The sequence below is a fragment of the Rhineura floridana genome, chromosome 14 (assembly GCF_030035675.1).
Source record: "Rhineura floridana isolate rRhiFlo1 chromosome 14, rRhiFlo1.hap2, whole genome shotgun sequence".
NCBI lineage: Eukaryota > Metazoa > Chordata > Lepidosauria > Squamata > Rhineuridae > Rhineura > Rhineura floridana.
The window spans coordinates 20,048,676-20,075,869 of NC_084493.1; the positions used below are offsets into that span (position 1 = coordinate 20,048,676).

The following is a 27,194-nucleotide window of genomic DNA, read 5'->3' on the forward strand; positions in this document are numbered from 1 at the left end:
GATAAAGGTCAGGTGTGGGCGTGGCCCCCTGACTAGGCAAGCCCAGCAGCTGTGAGTCTGGCTTTTAGAACACTGACAGTTGGTTCTTACTGAGCATGCCCGACGCGATCATTGAGTTCAGTGTAAATTTTCTTAAATTAATTAAAAATCAGCCAGGCATTTTAAACTTTTAAACTGCAGAAGATGAAGGTCAGAGTATGGGGCAGGGGCAGTAACGGATTACAGGTACTCTGAACATGGCTGATTTTTAATTAATTTCAACAAATTATGAGAACTCTGAGAGAAAAAAGTCCAAAAGGGGTCTGTTCCCCCCCTCTTTTTACACTTTGAACTCTCAATTCTTTCTGACTGTTTTGTGTATCGCCATGAAAATTGAGAGTGTTGTTAAGCCAGCGTTTCTGGGTTCAGAACTATAAGTTTTGTAAGGTTTTGTTTTGAGTTTATGGGAAACATCAGAATGGCATGGGAGGTATTTTCAATTTAACATTGTGGAATGCAAAAAATCCACACTGGCTATAGTATACAGCCACTCTGGTGCTGTCAGTAAAACAGGTTATGATAATTTCTAGACTGTATTAGATGTTTGTTTTTCACTGGTCCACAATCCATAATCCTCTTAATTCCTTTCAAGTAGCAGGTGATATTGCTAAAACCTGTGCTTAAAGAGCAGGGAAGAGCTCTTAAAATCTGTTCATCTAAGCAATGTGTTGGGTGATTGGTTATTTTATCCATTCTTATATAGTAACATTCTTTCTCTCTTCTTTTTTCTGTTTTCCTAGATGCAGCAGCTTTTTTACGAAAACTATGAACAGAACAAAAAAGGTTACATCAAAGACCTCCGTAATAGCAAGATCCACCGAGCAATCACCTTGCACCCAAACAAGAGCCCACCCTACCAATATAGGCTCCATAGTTACATGTTGAGCCGCAAAATAGCAGAGCTACGTTATCGGACCATCCAGCTGCACCGAGAAATCGTCCTCATGAGCAAATACAGCAATACAGAAGTCCACAGGGATGACCTGCAGCTTGGAATAGCACCTTCCTTCATGCGGTTTCAGCCGCGCCAACGGGAGGATGTTTTGGAGTGGGAGTTCCTCACAGGAAAGTATCTTTATTCCGCTGCAGACGGGCAGCCACCTCGTCAAGGGATGGACTCCTCTCAGCGCGAGGCGCTGGACGACATTGTTATGCAGGTCATGGAGATGATCAACGCAAATGCCAAGACCAGAGGGCGGATCATTGACTTCAAGGAGATACAGTATGGCTATCGCAGGGTGAATCCAATGTATGGGGCAGAGTATGTTCTCGATTTATTACTCTTGTACAAGAAGCACAAGGGGAAAAAAATGACTGTTCCTGTCCGCAGGCATGCGTACCTGCAACAGACCTTTAGCAAAGTCCAGTTTATGGAGCATGAAGAGATGGATGCCAAAGAGCTGGCCAATAAAATCAACCAGGACTCAGGGTCTCTGTCTTTCCTCTCCAATTCTCTGAAGATGCTTGTCCCATTCCAGCTGAGTAAATCGAAAGCAGAGAAGAAGGAACCCAAAGACAAGAAGATCAACATCTTGATTCCTCTGTCCGGACGCTTTGACATGTTTGCACGCTTCATGGCGAACTTTGAAAAGACCTGCCTCATTCCAAATCAGAATGTCAAATTGGTTGTCCTGCTTTTCAATTCGGACTCCAATCCTGACAAAGCAAGGCAGGTTGAGTTGATGAGAGATTATCGCCTGAAATACCCCAAGGCGGACATGCAGATCTTGCCGGTGTCTGGCGAGTTCTCCCGGGCTCTGGCACTAGAAGTTGGATCCTCTCAGTTTAACAATGAGTCTTTGCTGTTTTTCTGTGATGTTGACTTGGTGTTTACAGCAGAGTTTCTCCAGAGGTGTAGAGCCAACACAGTTTTGGGGCAACAAATTTATTTCCCAGTCATTTTTAGCCAGTACGATCCAAAGATTGTCTATAGTGGAAAAGTTCCTAGTGATAATCATTTTGCCTTCACCCAGAAAACAGGCTTCTGGAGGAACTATGGCTTTGGGATTGCTTGCATTTACAAGGGTGATCTTATTCAAGCTGGTGGCTTTGATGTCTCTATCCAAGGTTGGGGTCTTGAGGATGTGGACTTGTTCAACAAGGTTGTTCAGGCTGGCCTAAAGACTTTCCGAAGCCAAGAGGTCGGAGTTGTCCACGTACATCATCCTGTCTTTTGTGACCCCAATCTTGATCCAAAACAGTATAAAATGTGTTTGGGGTCCAAAGCATCAACATATGGGTCTACGCAACAGTTGGCTGAGCTGTGGCTTCAAAAAAATGAACCAAGCTTTGGGAGAAGCAGCATTGCTAATGGTTCCCTGAGGACAGCCTAAGATCCAGCAATGCTGGGGGAGAAAAAAAAACTACCTATTGTGTTTTTTTAATTGCCCTAATTTATTTTTTTGGAAAACATTTTGATAGTTGATTTTTTAAGATAAAAACCGCACAAGGGTATATTTTAGAAACCATCGTTTTCTTACCAGGACCTTCTGAGCATTTTTTCTGAACAAAACTGTGATCAACCTTTGCCTTTTTGAACAAATATCTGTGGCTGAGTATACAACTTGCCTGATTTCTGACAACTTGAAATAAATTTCCTATTTCTGATAAACAGACTTTAAAGAAGAAAAGAGATCTTCTTTACTCCACAGCCTGCCCTATGGCCTGTTTAGTTCTTTGGGTTCTTCCAGGAGCATTCCAAGTGGTGCAAATGATTTGCTTAATATTTTTTCCCTCTTGGGATTGTAACACCATAAACAGATACTTCCTTGTATTTAAAAAATAATATTTGAACAGTGAAAACAGAGTAGCAGTATTGGTTAATTCGCTTACAAGAATCATTCAATTTGGTTGATATTTCAACCTTAAAATGTACCTTTTTGCTCATTGTATATCGAGCAACTGGAAAAAAGGGGGAATTGTTGAGCACAACTTTAATTGTGTGTAACTTCATTTTAAAAAAAAGTATTTTCTTTCTTCGTTCATACATGGATCTGATGTTTAAAAATTCCATAGCAGGTGCTGAGTTCTAAATTGGATCTCTTGTGTAGAGATGCCTTGATAGCAAAGAGCGACATTTTAGTTAATAGTGGGGGGGAAATCTTTGCCATAAAAAGCAACAAACTTAAAACCAAGACACTCCAAATTGAATGCTTTGGGGAAATGTTCATTCCCCACCCCTCTGACCCCATCCAGTTACAGTATTTTGATGGGAACAATTTACTGTGTTTCCTTTGCTTAATTAGTTTGTTTTTGCTGTCTGTATTGGGTAGGCCTTTAATTTATTTAATAACTTTTGTTCTAGATTCTTGTCTTTTTATTTTGAATAACTGCTAGTCATTAATATTTATATATCTTAGGAATGTATTGCATTTTCGTACTGTTTAAAGCTAGTGTACATCTTCTTACTTTGCAGTAAACCAATTTCCAAAGAGTCTTTCTAAAGTGTTCTCTTTTTCTTTTCCAAAATTACTTTAATTTTAAAAAAAGAGTAACTGGAACCTTGGATATAGCCTCCAATGGCCCCAAACTGAACTTCAGGTTTGAGAAAGAGAATGGAAACTGTTTTTTGCATAAGCACAGAGCATAAGCTTTAAGCTATGTGCACGTGATCACACGCACACGCCGTTGCAAAATACAATGCACCTGATTTGAATACAAACAAGCTGTTCTGCATTGAACCTTACAAGGCACCAGAACCTATGTTCAAAGCACAATTGTATATTGGCACCTAATCATTTGTAACAATCTTTTTTTCCCTGCAGGAAAAATAAAATGAATGAATCATATGTTATTCTACGGCACTCTTTGGTATTATGCCTCCTCCTCCTTATTCCTGGCTGTGATTCCCTCTCTCATAGTACTAGGGCTCAGGGGCCATCCAATGAAGCTGAATGTTGGAAGAGTCAGGATGGACGAAAGGAAGTACTTCTTTACACATAGTTGAAACTGTGGAATTCTCTCCCAGAAGAGGCAGTGATGGCTACCAACTTGGATTGATTTAAAAGAGGATTAGACAAATTTCTGAAGGCGAATAAGACTATCAGTGACTACTGGCCCTGATGGCTATGTGCTGTCTACGCTGTCAGGAGCAGTATGCCTCTGGATACCAGTTGCTGGGGAACGCAAGTGGGGAGGGTGCTGTTGCACTCGGGTCCTGCGTGTGGGCTTTTCATAATGGGCGTCTGGTTGGCCACTGTGAGAAGAGGATATTTGACAAGATGGGCCACTGGCCTGATATGCTGAACTATGAAAAGAGGAGGGTAGCATCGGGACATTTTGGGGGTGAGCAGGGCCGATTATCCATTAGGCTTAGTAGGCTGAAGCCTAGGGGCCCGGAGCTCTTGGGGGCCCGTGATCAGCGGAAGCAGGACAGGAGCCGTGGATTGTGGGACAAGAGCTTCCGAACTGCCCGCCATCCCCCTGCTTCACTTACCTTTTTCTCTGCTGTTTTTTGTGGTTTGCCATCAATCAAGATAGCGGCCGAGGTTTCCCTAAGGGGCTGAAGCCTCTGCCACCATCTTGGTTGATGGCATGCATGCGTGCTACACGTGCACATTGCTGCCATCAACCAAGATGGCGGCAGAGGCTTCAGCCCCTTAGGGAAACCTCAGGTGCCATCTTGATTGATGGCAAACCTGCACACATAGTGCGCACAGCCGCAAAAAAAGTAGAAAGGTAGGTGAAGCGGGGGGACGGGACGGCGGGCGGCTCAGAATCAGCCTAGGAACCCTCCTCAGCTTAATCCGGCCCTGGGGGTGAGGTGGGGAGAGGGATTTGAACAATTTTTTAAAATCTTAAATACAAAGTAGCTGAGGGCTTTGTTTTTTAAAAAGCAAGAAATAAGTCTTGCTACAGTTTCAGTCTCTGGCAACATTATTGTCCCAGAATGTCATGTTGATCCCAGGGGCATTTTTTGTGAGGAGGGGGAGGAGATAACTGCCCCATTGATTAACATTTATTTATTTAACTTATTTATAATCTGCTCTTCTCTACGTGGTCCCAGGGCAGAGATACTGGGTTGTATCCAACTCAAGGTTTACTCAAAGTAAGCCCATTGGAATTAATAGTCCTAAATTAGTCATGTTCATTAATTTTAGTGGGTCTACTCTGAGTAGGAGTAGTATTGGATACAACCGATAACACATCATAACATTCGTTAAATTCCTCCCATTGAAAGTTGCCCACCTCAGTGAAGATTAATTCATCCCTTTTGGGGGGGAGGGCTATTACCCTTCTCCCTCCATTTACAAAAAACCTTTGTCTTAGCACTATATTATTGTTATTGTTGTTAATTAAATTTATATCTTCTTCCCAGAAGGAGCCCAGGGTGGCAAACAAAACACTAAAAGCATTCTAAAACATCTTAAAAACAGACTTGAAAACGTATTAAACCAAAACATCTTTAAAAACATATTTTTTAAAAAAAGCTTTAAAAACATGTTAAAAAGCAATTCCAGCACAGATGCAGACAGGGATAAGGTCTCTCCTTGAAAGGCTTGTTGAAAGAGGAACGTCTTCAGTAGGCACCAAAAGGATAACACAGATAGTGCCTGTCTAATATTTAAGGGGAGGGAATTCCAAAGGGTAGGTGCCACAACACTAAAGGTCTGCTTCCTATGTTGTACAGAACGGACCTCCTGATAAGATGGTATCTGCAGGTCGATCTTTCAGGTATCCTGGTCCCAAGCTGCATAGGGCTTGTACACCAAAACCAGAACCTTGAATTTGACCCGGTAGCTAATGGGCAGCCAGTGCAATTCTTTCAGCAGTGGGGTGATATGTTGGTGATACCCTGCCCCAGCGAGCAGTCACCCCACTGCATTTTACACCAGTTGCAGCTTCCAGACCAACCTCGGGGACAGGCCCCCATAGAGCACATTACAGTAATCCAACCTGGAGGTTACCATTGCATAGAAAATCAGCATGTCAGACCAAAGTATTCAGTCCTACCTACTACCTGAAATGCTGAGGGTTTTTTTTTTCTTTTTATGGGGGAGCATTGAGACATGCAACCCTCCACCTGGTCCAGTCCAGGAAAAGCTTTACTACTTGATTCAGATGATTGCATAAACTGTCCCAAAGAGTTTGACACATGACCAGTCTGCTAAGTTACCACTCAGGAGATTATTGTGTTTAACCAACAACAACCACCCAAGGATAAATCAGGGAATCATTGGGAAGACAAATGGCATCAAAATGATTGTGAACAAGGTTCTGGCTTCTGGTTTTCTGTCATTTCTGCACCAGATAACTGTACCTAGATGGGATCTGACCTGTTGAGTCAGAGAAACTAAAGATATGTGGTCTTGGCTTACCTGACTTTGGACTGGTAGGTGTTGAAAGGCACTGAAGTATCCTTTGGGTGAGGCAAGTGATGGTGAAATGGGAAATGGTGACCATCTTGACCTGCCAGTAGCATCTAAAAAGGAAAACTTATGAGCCAGACCTTCAGTTTAGGGGTGGAGTACCTATGGCCCTCCGGATATTGGAATACAATTCCCATCAGCCCTGATCCATTCCTAGAGTGCTTTAACAATCCTTTTTCCCAGGGAACTCTGGGAACTGTACCTCTGTGAGGAGAATTGGGGACCTCCTAACACCTCTCAGCACGCTGAACAAACTACAGTTCCCAGGATTCTTTGGGGGAAGCCATGAATATTTAAAGTGGTACAATACTACTTTAACTGTATAGTGTGAGTCTCAAGATAACAGATAAATGTGTTGACTCTTCAATAAAGGGATTGTGAAAAACAACTTTAATAAGATGAACTGTGGCTGTTTTCCCTTGTTGTTATGTGCCTTCAAGTCGATTTCAACTTATGGCGACCCTATGAATCAGTGACCTCCAATAGCATCTGTTATAAACCACCCTGTTCAGATCTTGTAAGTTCAGGTCTGTGGCTTCATGGAATCAATCCATCCCTTGTTTGGCCTTCCTCTTTTTCTACTCCCTTCTGTTTTTCCCAGCATTATTGTCTTTTCTAGTGAATCATGTTTTCTCATGTGTCCAAAGTATGATAACCTCAGTTTCATCATTTTAGCTTCTAGTGATAGTTCTGCTTTAATTTGTTCTAACACTCAATTAATTTGTCTTTTTCACAGTCAGTGGTATCTGCAAAGCTCTCCTCCAACACCACATTTCAAATGAGTTGATTTTTCTCTTATCTGCTTTTTTCACTGTCCGACTTTCGCATCCATACATAGAGATTGGGAATACCATGGTCTGAACAATCCTGACTTTAGTGTTCAGTGATACATCTTTGCGTCTGAGGACCTTTTCTAGTTCTCTTATAGCTGCCCTCCCCAGCCCTAGCCTTCTTCTGATTTCTTGACTATTGTCTCCAGTTTGGTTAATGACTGTGCCAAGGTATTGATAATTCACTAATAGGCAAAAAACCTTGCGGTTTAAGAATGTACCTATAGCCCACAGATATTTCTATAAAACTTTAAAAAGCAGGGAAATTGGGCAGCTATAGTGAATGCACCAGGTGAGCAAGAGACTGACCTCCTGTCAGATATTGTACTGCCCTACAAATTTGTCAAAATGCAAACACAATTTGGGTTGGTCTTTCACAGTCCAATCCACTTGCTGTGTAGCTTGGAAGAATTTGGTAATAGATTACTCAGCAAGAGAGAGTTATTCTGGATCATTTCTCTGAAAAGTCTGGGACCTCTAGGATTAAATGAGGATCTGGATTTTTCTGAGCTTAAATAAAATAAGAAACAAGGGTTCTATGTGAAACTTGGTTTGCTGTCTGTAACAACTGTATATGCTAGTTAGTCACTGTAAGTACCAGCTGGATCAGTGAAATTCACAAGTGTGGTGATTGTGCAGCTGAGCTGATTTATATACTTAGTATGGATACTAGCAGCTTTTAAGTTTGGTTTGTGTTCAGCGTGGGGCTTGGATAAAGAATTATCATTGCTTTGACAGAGCTAAGGAGATATAGCTCCACAGGTCAGCACAGGAGAATGTCTTTGTGTTTTTCTGGGGGGGATGAGAGAGTTTTATGTTTAAGCTGCTTTGTAATGGCTATTACAATATTTTGTTCAATTTGAGCCATATAGTATGGTTTTATAAGATGCCAGTCTGATGATAATGATCAGGGATATATCATAATGAAAAAAGTTTAAATGTTTTTTAAGTGATTTATACAGAATGTGGTCTCTAAAAGTACTCTGCTATGTTTAAGACCGTGGCGTTGTCTCCACGACATTAATTTGAGTTTGTTTGAATGTTTTTAGCTCCTGTGGAAGGAAAGTATTTCCGAAACACGTAGAGCACTACAATAAATTTTACTCGGTACCAGAGCTTGCCTCTCCTTTTTGTTTTTAATGAATTTCAACAGATTATGAGAACTCTCAGAGAAAAAAAGTCCAAAAGGGCTCTGGGGTTTTTTTCTCTCTTTTCAGACTTTGAACTCTATTCTCTCTGTTTTGTGTATCGCCAAGAAAATTGAGAGGGTTGTTAAGCAAGTGTTTCTGAGTTCAGAACTATAAGTTTTGTAAGGTTTTGTTTTGAAATGAGCTTATGGGAAGCATCAGAATGGCATGGGGGTATTTTCAATTTAACATTGCAGAATGTGAAAAATCCACACTGGCTATAGCATACAGCCACTCTCGTGGCTATATAATTCTTGACATGTTCAATGTCCTCATTGTCAACTTTAAAGCTACATAAGTCTTCTGTTGTCATTTAGTCTTCTTGACGTTCAGCTGTAGTCCTGCTTTTGTGCTTTCCTCTTTAACTTTCAGCAGCATTCGTTTCAAATCATTACTAGTTTCTGCTAGTAGTATGGTATCATCTGCATATCTTAAATTATTGATATTTCTTCCTCCAGTTTACACACCTCCTTCATCTTGGGACAATCCTGCTTTCCGTATGATATGTTCTGCATATAGATTAATCAAATAGGGTGATAAACTACACCCCTGTGTCACACCCTTTCTGATTGGGAACCAATCAGTTTCTCCATATTCTGTCTTTACAGTAGCCTCTTGTCCAGAGTATAGGTTGTGCATCAGGACAATCAGATGTTGTGGTACCCCCATTTCTTTTAAAGCATTCTACAGTTTTTCAAAATCTACACAATCAAAGGCTTTGCTATAATCTATAAAACTTGGGGTGATTTTCTTCTGAAATTCCTTGGTCCGTTCCATTATCCAACGTATGTTTGCTATATGATCTCTTGTACCTCTTCCCTTTCTAAATCCAGCTTAGACATCTGGTATTTCTTGCTCCATATTTGGTAAGTAGCTTTGTTGTAGAATCTTGAGCATTACTTTACTTGCATGGGATATTAAGGCAATAGTTTGATAATTACTGCATTCCCTGGGATCCCCTGAGTTTTGTCAGTCATCCATTAAGGTCTTTCTCTCTTTTTAACTAGAGGTATTGTCTTTTTGCATTCTTTCCTGATAATGTCTCTGACTTCAATCCATAGTTCTTCTGTTTCACTATCAACTAAGTTTAAAGCCCCAGATCTGTTCTTTCTTTGATCTTTATATTCTTCTGGGATGTTATTTAAATTGTATTTTGGCATTATGAGTGCGTTGTTGTTATTCTTTAGCTTTACTCTGATTTTCAGTATTACCAGTTCATGATCCATACCACAGTCTGCTCCTGGTCTTGTTTTTGCAGACAGTATGAAACTTCTCCATCTTCTGCTACTAATTATATAATCAATTTGATTCCTATATTGACCATTGGTGATGTCCACGTGTATAGTCATCTTTTCAGTTGCTCAAAACATGTGATTTTAAGGAACAAATTATTGGCTTCACAGAACTCAATAAGTCTTTCTCCTGCTTGATTTTTATCTCCTAAGCCCCATTTTTCCACAATTTCTAGTTCTTCTCTGTTCCCTGCTTTTGCATTCCAATTCCCCATGATTATCAGAAAATCTTGTTTTGGTGTGTGATCAATTTCTTCCTGTACTTCTGCATAAAATCTCTTCAGTTCCTCCTTTTCTGTGTTTGCCATTGGAGCATAGACTTGGAAGATGCTTATGTTAATAGGTTTCCCATTTAATATCATTGATATCACTTGCTCAGACCTTGTATTATAGCTCTTAATTGCTTTTGCTACATCACTTCTCACTATTAAAGCAACCCAGTTTCGTCTTAATTTCTCATTTCCTGCATAAAATATTTTGTAGTTGCCTGATTGAAAGTGTCCCATTCCCATCCATTTTAATTCTCTCATGCCAAGTATTGTAATGTTGATGTGTTCCATTTCTTGTTTGACAATTTCTAACTTTCCCTGGTTCATGCTTCTCACATTCCATGTTCCTATTGTGTACGTTGTACAACTCGGGACTCTCCTTTTGCATCTGTTTGCATCAGCCTTTGGGCTTCCATTCAGCTTTGACCCAGCTGCGTCATTGCGGCCTATTGCCGAAATAAAACACAGACACCATTGCTTGGGTAAATAATGGGCCACTTTATTTAAACAGAATCAATTGAATAATGAACCTGCAGAAGGGAGATTAAGGGCGGGAGCATTCTGGTGATCCAGGCAAAGCCTGTTAACAGCTATCGGGCGACCATGCCCTGCCTGAGCCTGGGGCTGCCCTGTGCCAGCCCCCCAGCTCCAGCCACACCCTGAAGATGTGTAGGGGGTCCAACCCGCATCACCGCCCCTCGGAGCCCTGAAACTCCGAGCGGATGAGGCACGTTGGCCCCAAAGGCGGCCCGTACCCTGTCCCCGGGCCGTGTAGCCCTGAGCTGCAGGCCTCCGGACCGCCTGTCACCCCCAAAGGTGCCTAAAGGTGTCACCTAGCTGCCCTTTCCCTTTAACCTTTCCCCGCACTTCTTCGCCACAGAAGGGGGACAAGCCTCTGCTTAGTCCCCCTTTACCCCACACCCAATAAGAATCTGGTGTAAACCCTTCTGCAGGTCCCTTAGAAAGATGGACGCCGTCAGGCCGAAACAGCTCAAGCTTGTTGTGGCCCACCTCTGGGTGGTGGATGACAGAACCTCCCAAGTCCCTAAGGGCCCTCTGAATTTGCCTGTTCACCTTTTTCCGTGCCCTGTCCATCCCTCGTGGGTCACCGGCACAATTCCACCTCCTGCGCGGCAGGATGTCTGACCACACTAAGTGCACCCCCGGCCAGCGACGTGCAATGGCCCGGAGGTCACCGCATGCCTGTTCAGTTAGGGCCTTGCCCTTTAACAGACCCAAGTCGTTGCCCCCGAGGTGGATCACCAGCACCTGGGGCACTGCCACTTCCACAGCCGGTTGAAACAAGGCTGGCAGGAGCCCGTCCCAATGCATCCCCCGACGTCCCAGCCACCGCACTGCGGCCCATTGACTGAGCCCCAGCTGCGTGCCAAAGCGAGACTTCGCCGCCCTGCGGCCCGCCCAGAACATCATACTGTGGCCACATAGGAGGATGCGTGGCTGCTCCGATCTTGTCCAGCGATCTGTTGAAACAACAACGACATTGGGTAACAAAAAAAAGGGGGGGCTGGGGGGGCCAACATCTAGCCGCTGGCGTCGTGTGTGTCAGCAAGTGGTCTAACGTAGGCCTTGTACGCGTCCGAGGACCACCCGTCCACAGCCTGAAGCCTGTCTTTAGAGAAGCCCAATAGGGCCGCCGTGGAGGCCGCGCCTATCCGGAAGGAGTGTGTCCCGAACTTACTGGGGTCCACGCCTAAATTCCCCAGTGCGGCATTCGCCACGGACCAGAACTGGTATCTGGTAAGGGGCTGGGAGTTCCTATGTATGAATAGGTACCCTGACTGCGACCCCCTCGCTGCCACAAAACCGCGCAGGGCTGTTACTGGGCAGAGTTCTTGCTGCCGGCATGGGGCTAATACCACCAGGCGCCCCTTACCATGCTGGTCCGTTTTAGACCGCCTGAGCCGCAGGAGGGCCCGCTCTGCCCTCCAGCTGAGGTCGGAGACTAGCAGAGCTCAGAGGGAGTTATCCATCTTAGAAGCCGCCACCACCTCCCCAATTCGGAAGGCCCCAAAAAACAGAGTGAGGGCCGCAGCATGATATAGCAGGGCCTCGAAAGGGGAAGAACACAAGTGCTTCCACTGTCCCTGCAGGCCAAACAATAGCTCCGGGGAAAAGGGGAGGCGTGCATCCGGGGGGCAAGGGCGCTCGCGGGACCAACCCTCCAGCATCCGGCGCACCCTAAAGTCACCCGTGTAGTCCTGAAAGCCCCATGCCTTCGCTAGGAAAGCGTGGCCTGAGAGCTTACCTTTGATGGTCCTGACTGAAAGGCCTCTCCGTTTCCCCTCCACGCAGAACTCCATAAGCTGCTCGACCGGGATGGGCCACTCCTGGGCGTAACCCCTGGACTCTCTGAAGTTTGATAGATCCCTACCTGCCCCCTGGTAGCTGGCCAAAGTGCTGGGCGCCACAGAAAGGCTTATGGCCCTTTCTGATTCAATCCTCCAATCTCCCATAGCGCTGGGGGGAACACCTCCGGCAGAGCCCTTGCCCGCGGTGCCAGCTGGCGAAACTTCTCCATCTGGTTCCGTGATAGAGCATCAGCAATACTATTGTCAATACCCGGAACGTGGCGTGCCAGGAACTGAATATTATAGCGAAAACATTGGAGCACGAATGCTCGCACCAGACGCATAACGTTGGGGTTTCTAGAGGACAGGGTGTTAATAATGTGCACTGTGGGGAGGTTGTCGCACCAAAAGTGGACTGAGGAATTACCTAACTTGTCGGGCCAGAGGTGTACGGCCACGACAATGGGGAAGAACTCCAAGAACGTCAGGTCTCTGGTCAGGCCAGCCAGTGTCCAGCCCTGCGGCCAGCTGCCGTGGCACCATGAGTCATGAAGAATGACCCCACAACCGAAGGCACCCAAGGCATCGGAGTGCACCTGTAGCTCTGCCTCCAACAGGCGATCCCTTCTCCATAGGGAGACCCCATTAAATTCCCGCAAGAAGGTGGACCACACTGTCAGGTCAGCCCTAAGAGCGGCTGCCACCCGTGTGCGGTGGTAGGATCGTGATAGGCCAGCCATGGCGTCATATACGCGCCGCAGGAAGGCACGGCCGGGCGCTACAACCCTGCAGGCAAAGTTCAGATGGCCTGCCAGCCGTTGGAGAGTGGCTAATGTCACCTTATTAGAACTGACCACCTCTGAGATCTTCTCCCTGAGGGCCCCCAACTTGTCATGAGCGAGCCTGCAGCATTGGGCCACCGTATCTATCTCGATGCCCAGAAACGTGATAGCGGTGGATGGGCCCTCAGTTTTCTCGGCCGCGAGGGGGACGCCCAGCTCCCCAGCCAGCCCCGCGAAATGTGCCATGAACGCCCTACAGGTGCCTGAGTCCGCAGGGCCCGCAAACAGGTAGTCATCCAAATAGTGTACCACTGATTGCAAGCCTGCGCGCCTCTTGACCGCCCACTCCAAGAAGGAGCTGAAGCGCTCGAAAACAGAGCATGATATAGAGCAGCCCATAGGCAATGCCCTGTCCACGTAATATTCACCCTCAAAAGCCAAGCCCAACAGCTCAAAGTCCTGTGGGTGGACCGGGAGGAGGCGGAAAGCAGACTTGATGTCACACTTTCCCATAAGGGCCCCAACCCTGCAGTCCCTGACCATTCGCACAGCACAGTCGAATGATGTGTAGCGGACCGAGCACAGCTCCGCTGGGATGAAGTCATTGACTGACTCACCCTGTGGAAAGGACAGGTGGTGTATCAGGCGAAATTCACCTGGTGCCCTCTTGGGGACGAGGCCCAACGGGGAAACTCTGAGTGAGGGGATGGGTGGTGCAGCAAAGCGGCCCAAAACCCGGCCAGCTACTACTTCCTTCCTAATTTTTTCTCTCAGAACTGATTCCCTGCCTTCCACTGACTTAAGGTTGCGGGACATGAAAGGTCGCCTGGGACCCAAATAGGGGATCCGAAAACCCACTGTGAAGCCTTCGAGTAAAAACTGGGCATCTTGGACTAGGGGGTAAAGGTGGAGTAAGTGTTGGAGCTCGGCGATTTTAATTGGGCTGGGGCCCCTTTCCCTGAGCTGCGCCTGCAGCCCCTGTCTTCCTTGCACCAGCCGAATCCCTGTTTCCATCTCTGAAGGGGCAGCTAGTGCAGGCATGGGGCCCCCCACATATGGCACATTCATGTCTGAACCTGCACGGGCTCTGACCGCAAAGGCCACGCGAGCTGAACTCCCAGCAAAGCAGGTGGGGTTGAACCCCCTGCCCCGCACGCCCGCGGGAAGCAGTTGCTGATGCCTGGCGCGCCAAGAGATGGCCGCTGTCCGCCCTATCACCTGCCATGGGTCTAGAATGTGCCATAAATTGCAGCCACAGGTCAGCCTCCTTTTTGTCCCAGGGGAGGGATGTATCAAAAGCCGCCCTCATACGGAACGCCTGGTCGTAGTCCAGCCATGCCGTCCCTTGAAACTCAGAGTAGCCCCAATATATGATATCGAGGTATTTGATCAGTACCAAGGCCCTATGAGGCTGCCTCTGTATTACCACCCCCATGTACGTAAGGAATGCAGGCAGCCAGTTAGACCAAGAGCGCTCTACCCGTCGGCGCTTGGGCCTATCGGGCTCTGCATGTTCCCCTTTATCCTTATCCTTCCCAGCCGGCTCCCTGTACAAGAGCGAGAATAGGTCCACGTACTCTCCCCTCCATATTCTGTCCTTCGTAGCAGGCAGAAGATGAAAACCCAGTGGGGCAGACGTTTCCCCAAAAGGTATGGCCCCCTCTCTGACTGATCCCAGGGGGTCGGATATCTGCAGGGGGGTTGGCAGACAGGGCGGGCTGATGCCCTCCTTCCATCGCCGTCCCAGCAGCGAGGTGCCAGACCTGCTCGCAGGCCTCCCTTAGGGGATGCTGCTGCTGTGGCGTAACCTCCCCCCTGCCGGCGGGAGTCCCTGCCTCCCCATATTCCTCGGTTACCGCTGGTGGGGAAAAGGGCCAGTAGGGGTACCCCCAGGGGGCCCAGCTCCACTGCCGCTGCCCTTGTTGTTGTGGCATGATAGAGGACTCACCCTGTGTGCTTTCCGCCAAAGGTCCTTGTGTGGGCTGCATTGTTGGGGCTGCTTGCAAGGTGGGAGTTGCGCCTGGCTCTATGCTGGGTGTCCTCGCCTCAGCCCTGGGCCCGGCCTCCAGCACATCCAGTCGCACTAAGATGGAAGCAACAGCCCCTGCATCAGCACTGTTCACTGGCCGCTGCGTTTTCCCCCGAGACCGTTTGGGTGGTGGGTCCTTCTCCTTCCCTGTCACAGGTTGGTCCCAAGGTGCACTAGGATGGTCTGAGCCATGCTCTAGGGCTTCCAACCTGGCTAATATGGCCGCCCATGGTGGCCCCTCCCCACTCCTTGCCCCCTCCGCCGCTGGGGGTGGGCATCTCCCCCCTGCTTTGGGGGCCTTTCCTTTCCCTTTTGGCCCCCCTTGTCCTTTCTTGGGTGGCATACTAGAGGGAGATAGGGGCCCCGCTTACAAAACGACATGATTTCAAAACGTGAAGGGGCCCGCCTGCTTATTCTATACCCCCTCCCGGCACCCAATTATCCTGGAGGGGAGCCTAATTGCCCTGCACGTGGCAAGGATTGATGGTTGGGGTCGTGCCCCACCTACCCCCGCGTTAATTAAAATTAATAATTAAATTTAAAAGTTGCCGGCCAAAGGCCGCCTAGCCTGTGGTCCTCGCCGCTGCTGGATCCGATCCTGCACTGCCGCCTCATAGTGACTGCCCCAGGATCCTCGCCGCATAGGCCTTGGTGCCAGCCGCCGCTGCCTCCCTGTTTCTCAATGAGGCTGGGGGGGGCTCGCCGCCGCCCAGCCACCCTGGCCTCAGGAAGCCTCGGGAGGCCCACGTGCGCCGGCAAAGGAGCCGCGCCGCGCCGAAGCTGCTGCTGCGGCTGCCGAAATTGCCGCCGAAAGGAGCCGCGCCGCGCCGAAGCTGCTGCTGCGGCTGCCGAGATTGCCGCCGAAATTTGAACTGGATGGCGGGAAGCAGGCGGGGCGGCCTTAAATAGCCTTCATTTTGGATACTCTGTTCATAGGATTTTCATGGTAAGAGGTATTCAGAGGTGGTTTACCATTGCCTTCCTCTGAGTCTGGATGAATCTTAGTCTGGTGTCTCAGCTCTGACCATACCACCTTGAGTGACCCTGCTAGGAGGTCCTTGTTTAGTGTTTTCACTAAAAGGATAGAAAAGAGAATTCCATGGAGTCTTCATAGCCAAGCCACTGAGAGCAGTGTGTGATTATGTCATTGCTGGGTGGGGTGCTTCCCCCTCACTCTGAACAGCCACCCAGGGTTAGGAAGTTGACCTTTGCTTCCTATCAGAATCCCATGAAGTTAGGAATTTACTGTTTTATAGGTGGGAAATGGAGGGAAGAGATCATGGGATAGCTTGGTGATGTCAGCTCGCTTGTTGCCCATCTTGATTTGAATACCAGTACAAATCTAGATTACTTGATTCCCCCAGGAGTATGAAAGTGTCTAGCGTGACTGTTCTTGACGATGTAGGCAGGCAGATTGACTCTTGTGGGATTAGGTAATTAGGGTACGTAGAATAATTGCCTTTGTTTATAGAAAGATACAATAATGGGCTGATGTTTGGAGGCCCTTGACAGCTGAGTGAAAGTGTACTATACTTGCTGAAAAATCTCATGGTGACATATGGATGAGTATCTACATTACAAAATGTATAGGCCTTGGTGAGCTGATTTAAATCAGCATTTTTTAAAATCATTGTTTTAAATCAAGCTGGTAGTACTTTGTGTATTTCCCTTATACCAAATAATAATTTACTTTGTGTATTTCCTAAACCATGGTGCAAATCTAAAATTTACATATAAGTAGAGTGTAAACATTCTTATTTGAACAGATGGGTTCTTCATTTACATAGAAAAGTCTCCTCTAATTTGTAGAGGGCATTGATTTTGTTTTGAGATCAACTGTAGGGCTAACATACTTAGATTATTTAATAAAACCAAGCAATTTTTAAAGAGAACTTTAGTGGGTTATCATTTTTAAAGAAGTTTTGAAGTCCAATTAACATCAGATACTCAATAGCCAGAAATTGAGAGCCAGGAGAGCCTGGCTGGGAGTCCAGAGTCTGTGAGTTCAAATCCCTGCTTGTGTCTCCTGGGTGTCAAGGGCCAGCTAAAGATCACCCCCACAGTGAGTGGCTCAGGGGTTATGTGCCCTGCCACCTATGCAGCCATGGGCAAGCTGCATAGTCCCAAGGAGCCCAGTTGCCCCACAGCTGGCAGTTATGGACAAGGAAGGGGCTGGCTTGTGCAGCTGTGGCAAGCTGAGCAGGCCCTAGCCAGCTGGGGAGGACTAGCCTCAGAGGGAGGCAATGGTAAACCCCCTCTGAATACTGCTTACCATGAAAACCCTATTCAAGTCGGGATCGACTTGAAGGCAGTCCATTTCCATTTCATTTAAATTTGTAGACCCAAACAGAAGCAAAATCAAAGGAGTCACCTCTTGTTTTTCATGCAGAAAACAACCCACAAAATCAGCATTCATATTCTGCCCACAGGCAAGGAACTTGTGACAGAAGGATAACATCCTAAGATCTTATGGCCCTTGGAGTGTGCTGCGCATTCAGATTTTCAAAGGGCTTCTGAAGCCTTTTATTATGTTAGCCCATTTGCAAAAGTTACTCTCCAAAATATTTCTTTTTCTTTTTGTTCTTTTATACCGAATGTTTTGCTTTTATTTATAACACTCTACTTCCCTCTCCTTTTTAACAAATAAATGAGAAATAAATATTACAATATGGGCTACAAAAATGCACAGATGTATCAGTGCAAAGCATGTAAGAAGTTCCAGATTCAAATCTTGGCATTGCCATGAACTCAGCTGACTTTCAGCAAACTGTTTCTCAACCTTAGAACCCCATCTGCAATAACTGGGACTGGCCAATAGGAATGCATCTTACTGATTTTTCAACGACTTCAGTAGCTGTTGATTTGTGCTCCTAAAGCACAGACATCTGGGTTTTAAATAACCTGTTCTTGTTATGTGCCTTCAAGTCAATTACAACTTATGGCGAGCCTATGAATCAGTGGCCTCCAAGGGCATCTGTCATGAACCACCCCGTTCAGATCTTGTAAGTAAAAAACAACAACCTCTAACTCCCTATATAAGGTCCCATATGCGCTATACATTTATACCACTTTAAACAGCCATGGCTTCCCCCAAAGAATCCCAGGAACTGTAGTTTGTTAAGGGTGCTGAGAGTTGTTAAGAGATCCCTGCTCCGCTCACAGAGCTACCGATTCTGCTGCTTTGGCAAAGATTTTTTATTTCAGCAGGCATTTTAAGTAGCTTTTTTGGTTTTATGTTCAATTTTCACCGATTTTATCTTCGTTATTTCTTTCATAACCTTACTGTATACTGCTTAAAGATTATGGTTCTAAGTGGCATATAAGTAGTTGAAAGACATGAATGACACCATCGCCACCTCTGCTTTTTTTTCTGGGGTATGGGCCTGAATACAGAATCCTGACACTGGCCCTCACTGAGAGCATGCTCTAGGACAGTGGTTCCCAACCTGGGGGCCGGGACCCCCAGGGGGGCTGCAAAGTAATCCAGAGGGGGCCGTGAACTGTAAAGAAATGAATTAATTATTATTATTATTTTAAAAGTCTTCACTCCCTCTACACTGTCTGCTTTCCGCTGCCGCTGCAGATGACACCTCCCCCTTGCTCCAAAGGAGAGGAGAGGCCTTTTGCTGAAGTGCCAGAGTGTCTTTCAGGCGCACTAAGGGCAGGCATCTGCCTATAAAATACATGGCAGATGCCAAAGGAGGCTGAGGGTGGAGCTACCAGGAAGAAGAGGGGATTACTATCACTGATTCCCATCTCCTTGCACTGCCGCTACCGCCAACGCCCTTACTTAGAATGAGAGGAGAGGGCTTTTTGTGAAGCAAAAAGAAGCAAGCCTGCAAAGAAAGGCTGCTTTCCCCCTTCCTTCCTGGCAGCCAGCCTGCCTCCTTGGGGGGAGGGGGTCACACATTTTTTTCAGCTTATAAAGGGGGTCCCGTGCTCATAAAGGTTGGGAACCACTGCTCTAGGATAACCTCAAAACTCCCCTGCAGTGGCACATTGTAAGAATGAAGATGATGGAATGCTGGGCAGCTGTCTTTTGCGGAAGCTTGTTTGCTATTCCTGTTCTTCTGGAAACCCCCGTTAAGCTTCTGAGAGTCCCTGGGGTCCCAGAAACACAGCTTTTGAACTTCTGGGTTAAACAACCACATGTCACAAAATGCCCCTACAGACAGGGCATGCTAAGGATGAGCTGGCATTCCGGAATCCGAATTTCCTGTTCTCTCCAAATTTGATTTTTTTTTTAATTTTAAAGATTAATTTCCTTTGTTTTTGGGGTTGTGGAATACAAAACAAGCAAAAGCTATGCCTGTTTTGTGGTTTTTCTTGTTTTCAAATGAATAACCTGTGTCTCATTAAATCAGCTTTGTGATTTCAAAACTATGCCCACAAAAAATTTAGATGGGAGATATGCTAGAATATGTGTAGACTGTCATTTATGCATTTGCAGCCAGGAAGAAGTGGAAGATACTGTTCATTTTGTACAGCATTGCTCCTTGCATAATATTTCCTAAGGATAGATTTCTCAAAGGGATTCTTCAGAGAGTTTCCTTTTTGTTTTGTAGGGAGGGCAGGAACCTAGGAAGCTGCCTTGTACTGAGTCAGACCAGTGGTCCATGTAGCTCAGTATTGTCCTCACTGACTGGCAGCAGCTCTCCAAGGTGTCAGGCAAGGGTGACTCCCAGCCCTAACTGAGGATTGAACCTGGGACCATTTGTGTGCAAGGCAGATTCTCTACCACTGAACTACAGTCTTAAGTTTTGTTACTTGTTGATGGAAGGGGATAAATATGCTACAGTACATATGCTTTTTCTGTGTTCGCTTTAGCACCCCAATGGAGTAGACAAAATATCATTGCACTACATGGAATCCAGTGTGCTGGGGACTTTTTATGCTAAAGTGTACCTCAACCTAACTGTATTTTTGTGATGACCAGTGGTCTTTAAGCAAATACAATTGACTGACTGAAGAATCACTTTGCTGGATCAGACTTAAGTTTTTGTTGTTTGTAGACCTTGGTTTACAACTGCAGCCAGCCAGAGCTCCCTGGGAGCCCCCGAGCAGGGCACGAGGGAACTCACCTTCCCATAGCACCTGCCTTTCAGTTATGAAACTGAGATTATCATACATTGGACACATAATGAGAAGACATGATTCACTAGAAAAGACAATAACGCTGGGAAAAACAGAAGGGAGTAGAAAAAGAGGAAGGCCAAACAAGAGATGGATTGATTCCCTAAAGGAAGCCACAGACTTGAACTTACAAGATCTGAACAGGGTGGTTCATGACACATGCTCTTGGAGGTCACTGATTCATAAGGTCGCCATAAGTCGTAATCGACTGGAAGGCACATAACAACAACAAACTGCCTCTGAACATGGAGGTTTTATTTCACTGTAATACCTAATAGCTGTCTATACGTTCTATCCTCCTTGACTTCATTTTTTTTTTATTTTGCAGTCTTCTAAGCTAGTGGACACCACCATTTCTTGAACTGAGTAAAATGCATGGTCAAATGTTTCTGTAGGACAGTGCCAGCTTGACGTAAAATCATCATCATCATCATTAACATTTATATACCACTTTCCTCCAACGAGCCCAAAGTGGTTCTCCCCTCTCCGTTTTATCCTCACAACAATCCTGTGAGGTAGGTTAGGTTGGGAGTCGGTGACTGGCCCAAGGTCACCCAATGAACTTCATGGCCGAGTGGGGATTGAAACCGTGGACTCCCAGATCACAGGCCAACACTCTAATGATTGCACCACACTGGCTCTCATTGTCAAGAAGGGTAATGTGAGGGTAAACAGCTGATTTAAAAAATGGTTATGAGTCAGTAAAAAGAGACATTATGAAAGTTACACACTACTTTTTTTAAACCCCAAACCCAGCTATCAAGGGGATTTTTTTAATGCCCTTACCCTTAAATGATTAGAAAAATTCTAAGTTCTGATGATGTGCATTTCTGAAAATGTTTGTTAATTTCCTCCTGGGTTAATTGGTTGACGTTCAGTGGTGCCTCTGGAGGCGATTTGGGTGGTTGGTTGCAGGAAGGACAGGAGGAAAAGGAAACCTCACTGTGTGAGCGGAAGTCTGCTTGTGTGACGCTGGATGTTTCTCAACATCTTGTTTGCATATATTTTGTGTTGCGATTTATATAAACAAAATGAGGGCTTTAAATAAACTAGGGGTGAGGAACCGCAGGCCGTGGGGCTGAATATGGTCTATGTCAGCTTCTTGGGACCGCCCCCAGCCACACCTCCTTTAGGGGTTTAACCACCGTAGCAGGGGTTCTTAACCGGCAGTTCAGGGGGTCTGTGAACTGGGTACAAAAAACAATTTCCAATGCAAAAAATTGTATGCAAATTTTGTGTCTATGTGTCTATGGGAATTTTTTTTGGAGGGGAGGGATCCATAGCTTTCATCCAACTCAAAGGGCTCTGTGATCACAACTTATGGGCAGGTTGGAGGGGACTCTTCATGGTTGAGCCCTGGAGGGACAGAGACATAATGGGACATTCTGGCATGTGAGATCCATTTCGGTTTTTCTGTACTACTGAATTATAGGATACACTTGCATCTATGTGTAAAGCCACACATGGTTGTTTTTCTGTTTTACTTTAATACTTTAGTATGTTTTTCAAAAATAAAAAGGGTGGCTGTGACCCCCCCCCCAAAAAAAAGTTAAGAACCAATGCAATAATGTTACGTTTGCCTTGCCTAAACTGAGACTTAGGCTACTTCCGCACCAGACTTTTAAAGTAGTATCCTACCACTTTAAATAGTTAATGGCTTCTCCCAAAGAATCTGGGAGCTGTAGTTTGTTAGGGTGCTGAGAGTTGTTAGGAGACCCCATTCCCTTCAGAGAGCTACAGTTTCCAGAGTTCCCTGGGAAGAGCGACTGATTGTTTAACCACTCTGGGAATTGTAGGTTGTGTGAGGGGAATGGGGTCTCCTAACAATTCTCAGCACTCTGAACAAACTACAATTCCCAGGGTTCTTTGAGGAAAGCCGTGACTCCTAATGGTAGTATAATAGTGCTTTAAATGTATGGTGATGACAGGGTCTGTGCCCTAGAATCTGTCAACACTCTCCTGCAGCTATGCAATGGCCAGTTGTCTTCCAGGGAAGTTCAGCTGCCATCTTTGTTCTTCTCACTGAGTGACTTTTGCTAAGCTGTGAAAGCACATAAGGTTCTTCAGGACACTGTTTGAGAACCGCTCTGTTCTAAAGCTCAGCCAGACTAAACTGCTGTCTATATTGCTAGTGTTTTGATGTGCCTTGGATGCATTTATTTCCCCTGAAATGCTTAGCTGCCAGTGGCAAAAAAAGCTCTGAGATGGGGCGTTTTTCCAGCGCCTATTTCCAGCTAGCAGTGATAGATGGCCTGGCCACCCGTCAGTCCCTTGAAAGAGCAGCCACCTGTTGTGGGAAACAAAAGCGCGCCCTGCTGATCTGCATATCTGTGCATGCTCATTGAGGCCAATGTGGGAAGCCTGCCCAAATGCCAGGGCTGTATGGAACAATGGAAATCCAAACAAATGGGATGGCAAATGTAACCGGCAGATCTGCAGAACCAACCAGCCCAGGTGGCCAATGTTCTGCTCAATGCCCTTGAGGGGCCTGTGCTGTTTTCTCCCAGTGGCTGTGTGACATGGAATGGAGGTGGCTCTTGGATGAAGCACTGTGGCCAGAGAATTACCTTTGCAAAAGCGCCTCTGATGGTCTATTGCTGTCAGGATGCAGGATTGGGGCCCTGAAGTTTCAGACGATGAGGAGAGGGAGGGGGTCATTTGGACAGAGTCATGTGAAGGAGAAGCAGAAAAGGGGGAGGGAATCTCAGAGATAGAACCGTCTGGGAGTGAGGACCTTGAATGTCCAACAGACACAGATTCTTACCGTGAGCTTCCCATGCCTCCTCCCCCTCTGAGCTTGGAGCAGTTGGAGAAGGAGGGAGGGCAAGGAGGAATCCAACCCCCTCCTGATCCAGGAAAAAGCAAGGAGAAACAGCCAGATGGTTTAAGCATTGACCCCCCGCTTTCCCCCATACCTGAGTCAGATTTCTCAGAAGGGGAGGGGGCAGTGGCACCCCCTTCACCACGTACAAGGAGACAGCAAAAGAGGCAGCAAAAGAAGGGGGAGAGGCGGGGTGTGGATGAGGGCACTTTGAGGCTGAGTGAGAGAATTCGCGCCCGTTTGCCCCCTTCTTAAGGGACAGGGGGAGTAGTGGTTCCTTGTTCTGTCAACTCTCTTCTATGTCGCAGGTTATGTTTAGTAGTTAAAGTTCATGAGACGGCGTAATCTTTGTCTGGATATTACTTTAATAAAAACTGATTTGCTTTCATCAACTGGTCTGGTTCCTGAGCCTCAACCTGGACACGACAATTGCGGTCCATTGCATCTGACAGGATAAGCCTAGGCAGAGTGGTTGTTTGGGTTAAATAGCCAGCATTTGCTTTGAGCTACTGTGTATTGGGTGGCACAATGAAGTGGGCAACTTTCCAGTTGGGGACAAAGAAACTAAAGACATATGTCTCCCTTTCTCTCCCCCCCCGCCTTTTTTTATTTAAAAAAGCTGGCTGCATGATACAGGCTGCTTCCCCTTTTCACCTCTTTCTGTTTTCAGATTACTATGCACCTTCCATTTTCACTTTAACAGAAATACACACACACACACACACAGAGACATAAAGACACGTTTTTTCTATATGTATGCAAGTACAGTTTACTACTAAATTTTGCAAACAAAAAAAGCAAAACAACACACACCAAACCTTGGCATGCAACCTGCTTACCTGGAACTTAGCTATGCTTCTCCTGTACCTTTGAATTTTATCAGATTATGAATTACTTTCATTTTTGAATTGCTTCCTGTGAAGCACTTTGAAGCGATTTCCCAATACGATAAAAACACCCACAAAACGATGGCATATACTGAACAACAGTTAAAACAACTACATGTATGAAAGCAATGTCAAATCCAGTACAGATGCCAACCAACTGGGATAAAAAGAAAATCCCTACGTAAAAGTTGGGTTGAAAGAGGAAAGTCTGCAACAGTGCTGAAAAGCCAATGCCTGCCTGGTATGTAACAGCAGTATCTGCAGGATGCCCTCTCCTGCAGTGATCAGTGGGCTATACAAAGGCTGAAACACTCTTTTAGGTATACTAGGTGCTGTGCTCCTGCTCCCTTCGCTCGCTAATCCCCCCTACCGTCGCCAACCCCCCCTCCCCTCTGGGTCACCAAAGCCCACCTCCCTCCCCCCATGGTTTGCCATATCTCTCGCCTTGTTCACTCAGGTGTCGCCAGAGCTTCCCTCCCCTTTCCCTACCCTACCTCAGGGGTTGGCAGACCCCCTCTTCCCCTTCTCCTTCCCCCTCCCCCAGTTCTGTAGAATCTGCACTGGTTGCCTGCATGCTACTGAGCCTGATTTAAGGTGTTAACATTGACTTATAAAGTCCTGAATAACTTAAGACTAGGGATCTGGGAGAAATTCAATTGTACTTTTATTGCTTCTGTTATTTTTTATATTGTATCTTGTTGTATTACAATTTGCTTTCCATAGAATTCCAGTAATGATGCAAACTGTAAGACAAAAATACAATCTAAGACTTCAAAAGAGAAAACTTCACAAAAATGAGGGGATTGGTAAAAAGAAAGCTGAAAAACAAAGTCCAGAGGGTCACATCACTCGAAAATGCTTGGAAGTTGTTTAAAAACACTATATTAGAAGCTCAACTGGAGTGCATACCGCAGATCAGAAAAGGTACCGCCAGGGCCAAGAAGATGCCAGCATGGTTAATGAGCAAAGTCAAGGAAGATCTTAGAGGCAAAAAGTCTTTCTTCAGAAAATGGAAGTCTTGTCCGAATGAAGAAAATAAAAAAGAACACAAACTCTGGCAAGAGAAATGCAAGAAGACAATAAGGGATGCTAAAAAAGAATTTGAGGAGCACATTGCTAAGAACATAAAAACCAACAACAAAAAATTCTATAAATACATTCAAAGCAGGAGACCATTGGACCCTTGGATGATAAGGGAGTCAAAGGTGTACTAAAGAACGATAAGGAGATTGCAGAGAAGCTAAATGAATTCTTTGCATCTGTCTTCATAGTGGAAGATATAGGGCAGATCCCTGAACCTGAACTAACATTTGCAGGAAGGGATTCTGAGGAACTGAGACAAATAGTGGTAACGAGAGAGGAAGTTCTAGGCTTAATGGACAATATAAAAACTGACAAATCACCGGGCCCGGATGGCATCCACCCGAGAGTTCTCAAAGAACTCAAATGTGAAATTGCTGATCTGCTAACTAAAATATGTAACTTGTTCCTCGGGTCCTCCTCCGTGCCTGAGGACTGGAAAGTGGCAAATGTAACGCCAATATTCAAAAAGGGATCCAGATGGGATCCCGGAAATTACAGGCCAGTTAGCTTAACTTCTGTCCCTGGAAAACTGGTAGAAAGTATTATTAAAGCTAGATTAACTAAGCACATAGAAGAACAAGCCTTGCTGAAGCAGAGCCAGCATGGCTTCTGCAAGGGAAAGTCCTGTCTCAGTAACATATTAGAATTCTTTGAGGGTGTCAACAAGCATATAGATAGAGGTGATCCAGTGGACATAGTGTACTTAGACATTCAAAAAGCTTTTGACAAGGTACCTCACCAAAGACTTCTGAGGAAGCTTAGCAGTCATGGAATAAGAGGAGAGGTCCTCTTGTGGATAAGGAATTGGTTAAGAAGCAGAAAATAGAGTAGGAATAAACGGACAGTTCTCCCAATGGAGGGGTGTAGAAAGTGGAGTCCCTCAAGGATCAGTATTGGGACCTGTAGTTTTCAACTTGTTCATTAATGACCTAGAATTAGGAGTGAGCAGTGAAGTGGCCAAGTTTGCTGATGATACTAAATTATTCAGGGTTGTTAAAACAAAAAGGGATTGTGAAGAGCTCCAAAAGGACCTCTCCAAACTGAGTGAATGAGCGGAAAAATGGCAAATGCAATTCAATATAAACAAGTGTAAAATTATGCATATTGGAGCAAAAATCCTGAATTTCACATATACGCTCATGGGGTCTGAACTGGCGGTGACCGACCAGGACAGAGACCTTGGGGTTGTAGTGGACAGCACGATGAAAGCGTCGACCCAGTGTGCGGCAGCTGTGAAAAAGGCAAGTTCCATGCTAGGGATAATTAGGAAAGGTATTGAAAATAAAACAGCCAATATCATAATGCCGTTGTATAAATCTATGGTGTGGCCACATTTGGAATACTGTGTACAGTTCTGGTCACCTCATCTAGAAAAGGATATTATAGAGTTGGAAAAGGTTCAGAAGAGGGCAACCAGAATGATCAAAGGGATGGAGCGACTCCCTTACGAGGAAAGGTTGCAGCATTTGGGGCTTTTTAGTTTAGAGAAAAGGCGGGTCAGAGGAGACATGATAGAAGTGTATAAAATTATGCATGGCATTGAGAAAGTGGATAGAGAAGTTTTTCTCCCTCTCTCACAATACTAGAACTCGTGGATATTCAAAGAAGCTGAATGTTGGAAGATTCAGGACAGACAAAAGGAAGTACTTCTTTACTCAGCGCATAGTTAAACTATGGAATTTGCTCCCACAAGACGCAGTAATGGCCACCAGCTTGGATGGCTTTAAAGGAAGATTAGACAACTTCATGGAGGACAGGGCTATCAATGGCTACTAGCCATGATGGCTGTGCTCTGCCACCCTAGTCAGAGGCATGCTTCTGAAAACCAGTTGCCGGAAGCCTCAGGAGGGGAGAGTGTTCTTGCACTCAGGTCCTGCTTGCGGGCTTCCCCCAGGCACCTGGTTGGCCACTGTGAGAACAGGATGCTGGACTAGATGGGCCACTGGCCTGATCCAGCAGGCTCTGCTTATGTTCTTAAGAAATAAAAGAAGCAATAAAAATACAGTTAGGAATCAATATGAATATTTAATGTGGACATGCCACGGACCACCTGGATGAAGCTCGTGGACCGCCGATGGTCTTTGGGCCACAGTTTGGGAACCCCTGGATTAGTGAAAACAACATACAAAAATGTGTGTATTGTTGTTGTTATGAGCCGTCAAGTT

The 27,194-nt window shown here is 45.7% G+C and overlaps 1 protein-coding gene and 1 long non-coding RNA gene across 7 annotated transcripts in view; both read left to right on the top strand.

Moving 5' to 3' along the window:
* Positions 1–3,822, top strand: part of CHSY1 (chondroitin sulfate synthase 1) — a 118,799-nt gene extending 114,977 nt beyond the window's left edge. For all 3 annotated transcript variants that reach the window (XM_061595045.1, XM_061595044.1, XM_061595043.1), the window contains exon 3: positions 780–3,822. In XM_061595045.1, the coding sequence (XP_061451029.1) occupies positions 780–2,372 (1,593 nt within the window). In that variant the 3' untranslated portion in view covers positions 2,373–3,822. The remainder of the gene's footprint in view (positions 1–779) is intronic.
* A 4,091-nt stretch (positions 3,823–7,913) lies between these two features.
* The window catches only part of LOC133370052 (uncharacterized), a 65,155-nt gene continuing 45,874 nt past the window's right edge, over positions 7,914–27,194 (top strand). For 2 of the 4 annotated variants that reach the window (XR_009759057.1, XR_009759058.1), the window contains exon 1: positions 7,916–7,999. This is a non-coding gene — a long non-coding RNA (uncharacterized LOC133370052). Of the gene's footprint in view, positions 8,000–27,194 lie in introns of all 4 variants that reach the window. The other 2 variants (XR_009759059.1, XR_009759060.1) reach the window with 2 other exon arrangements.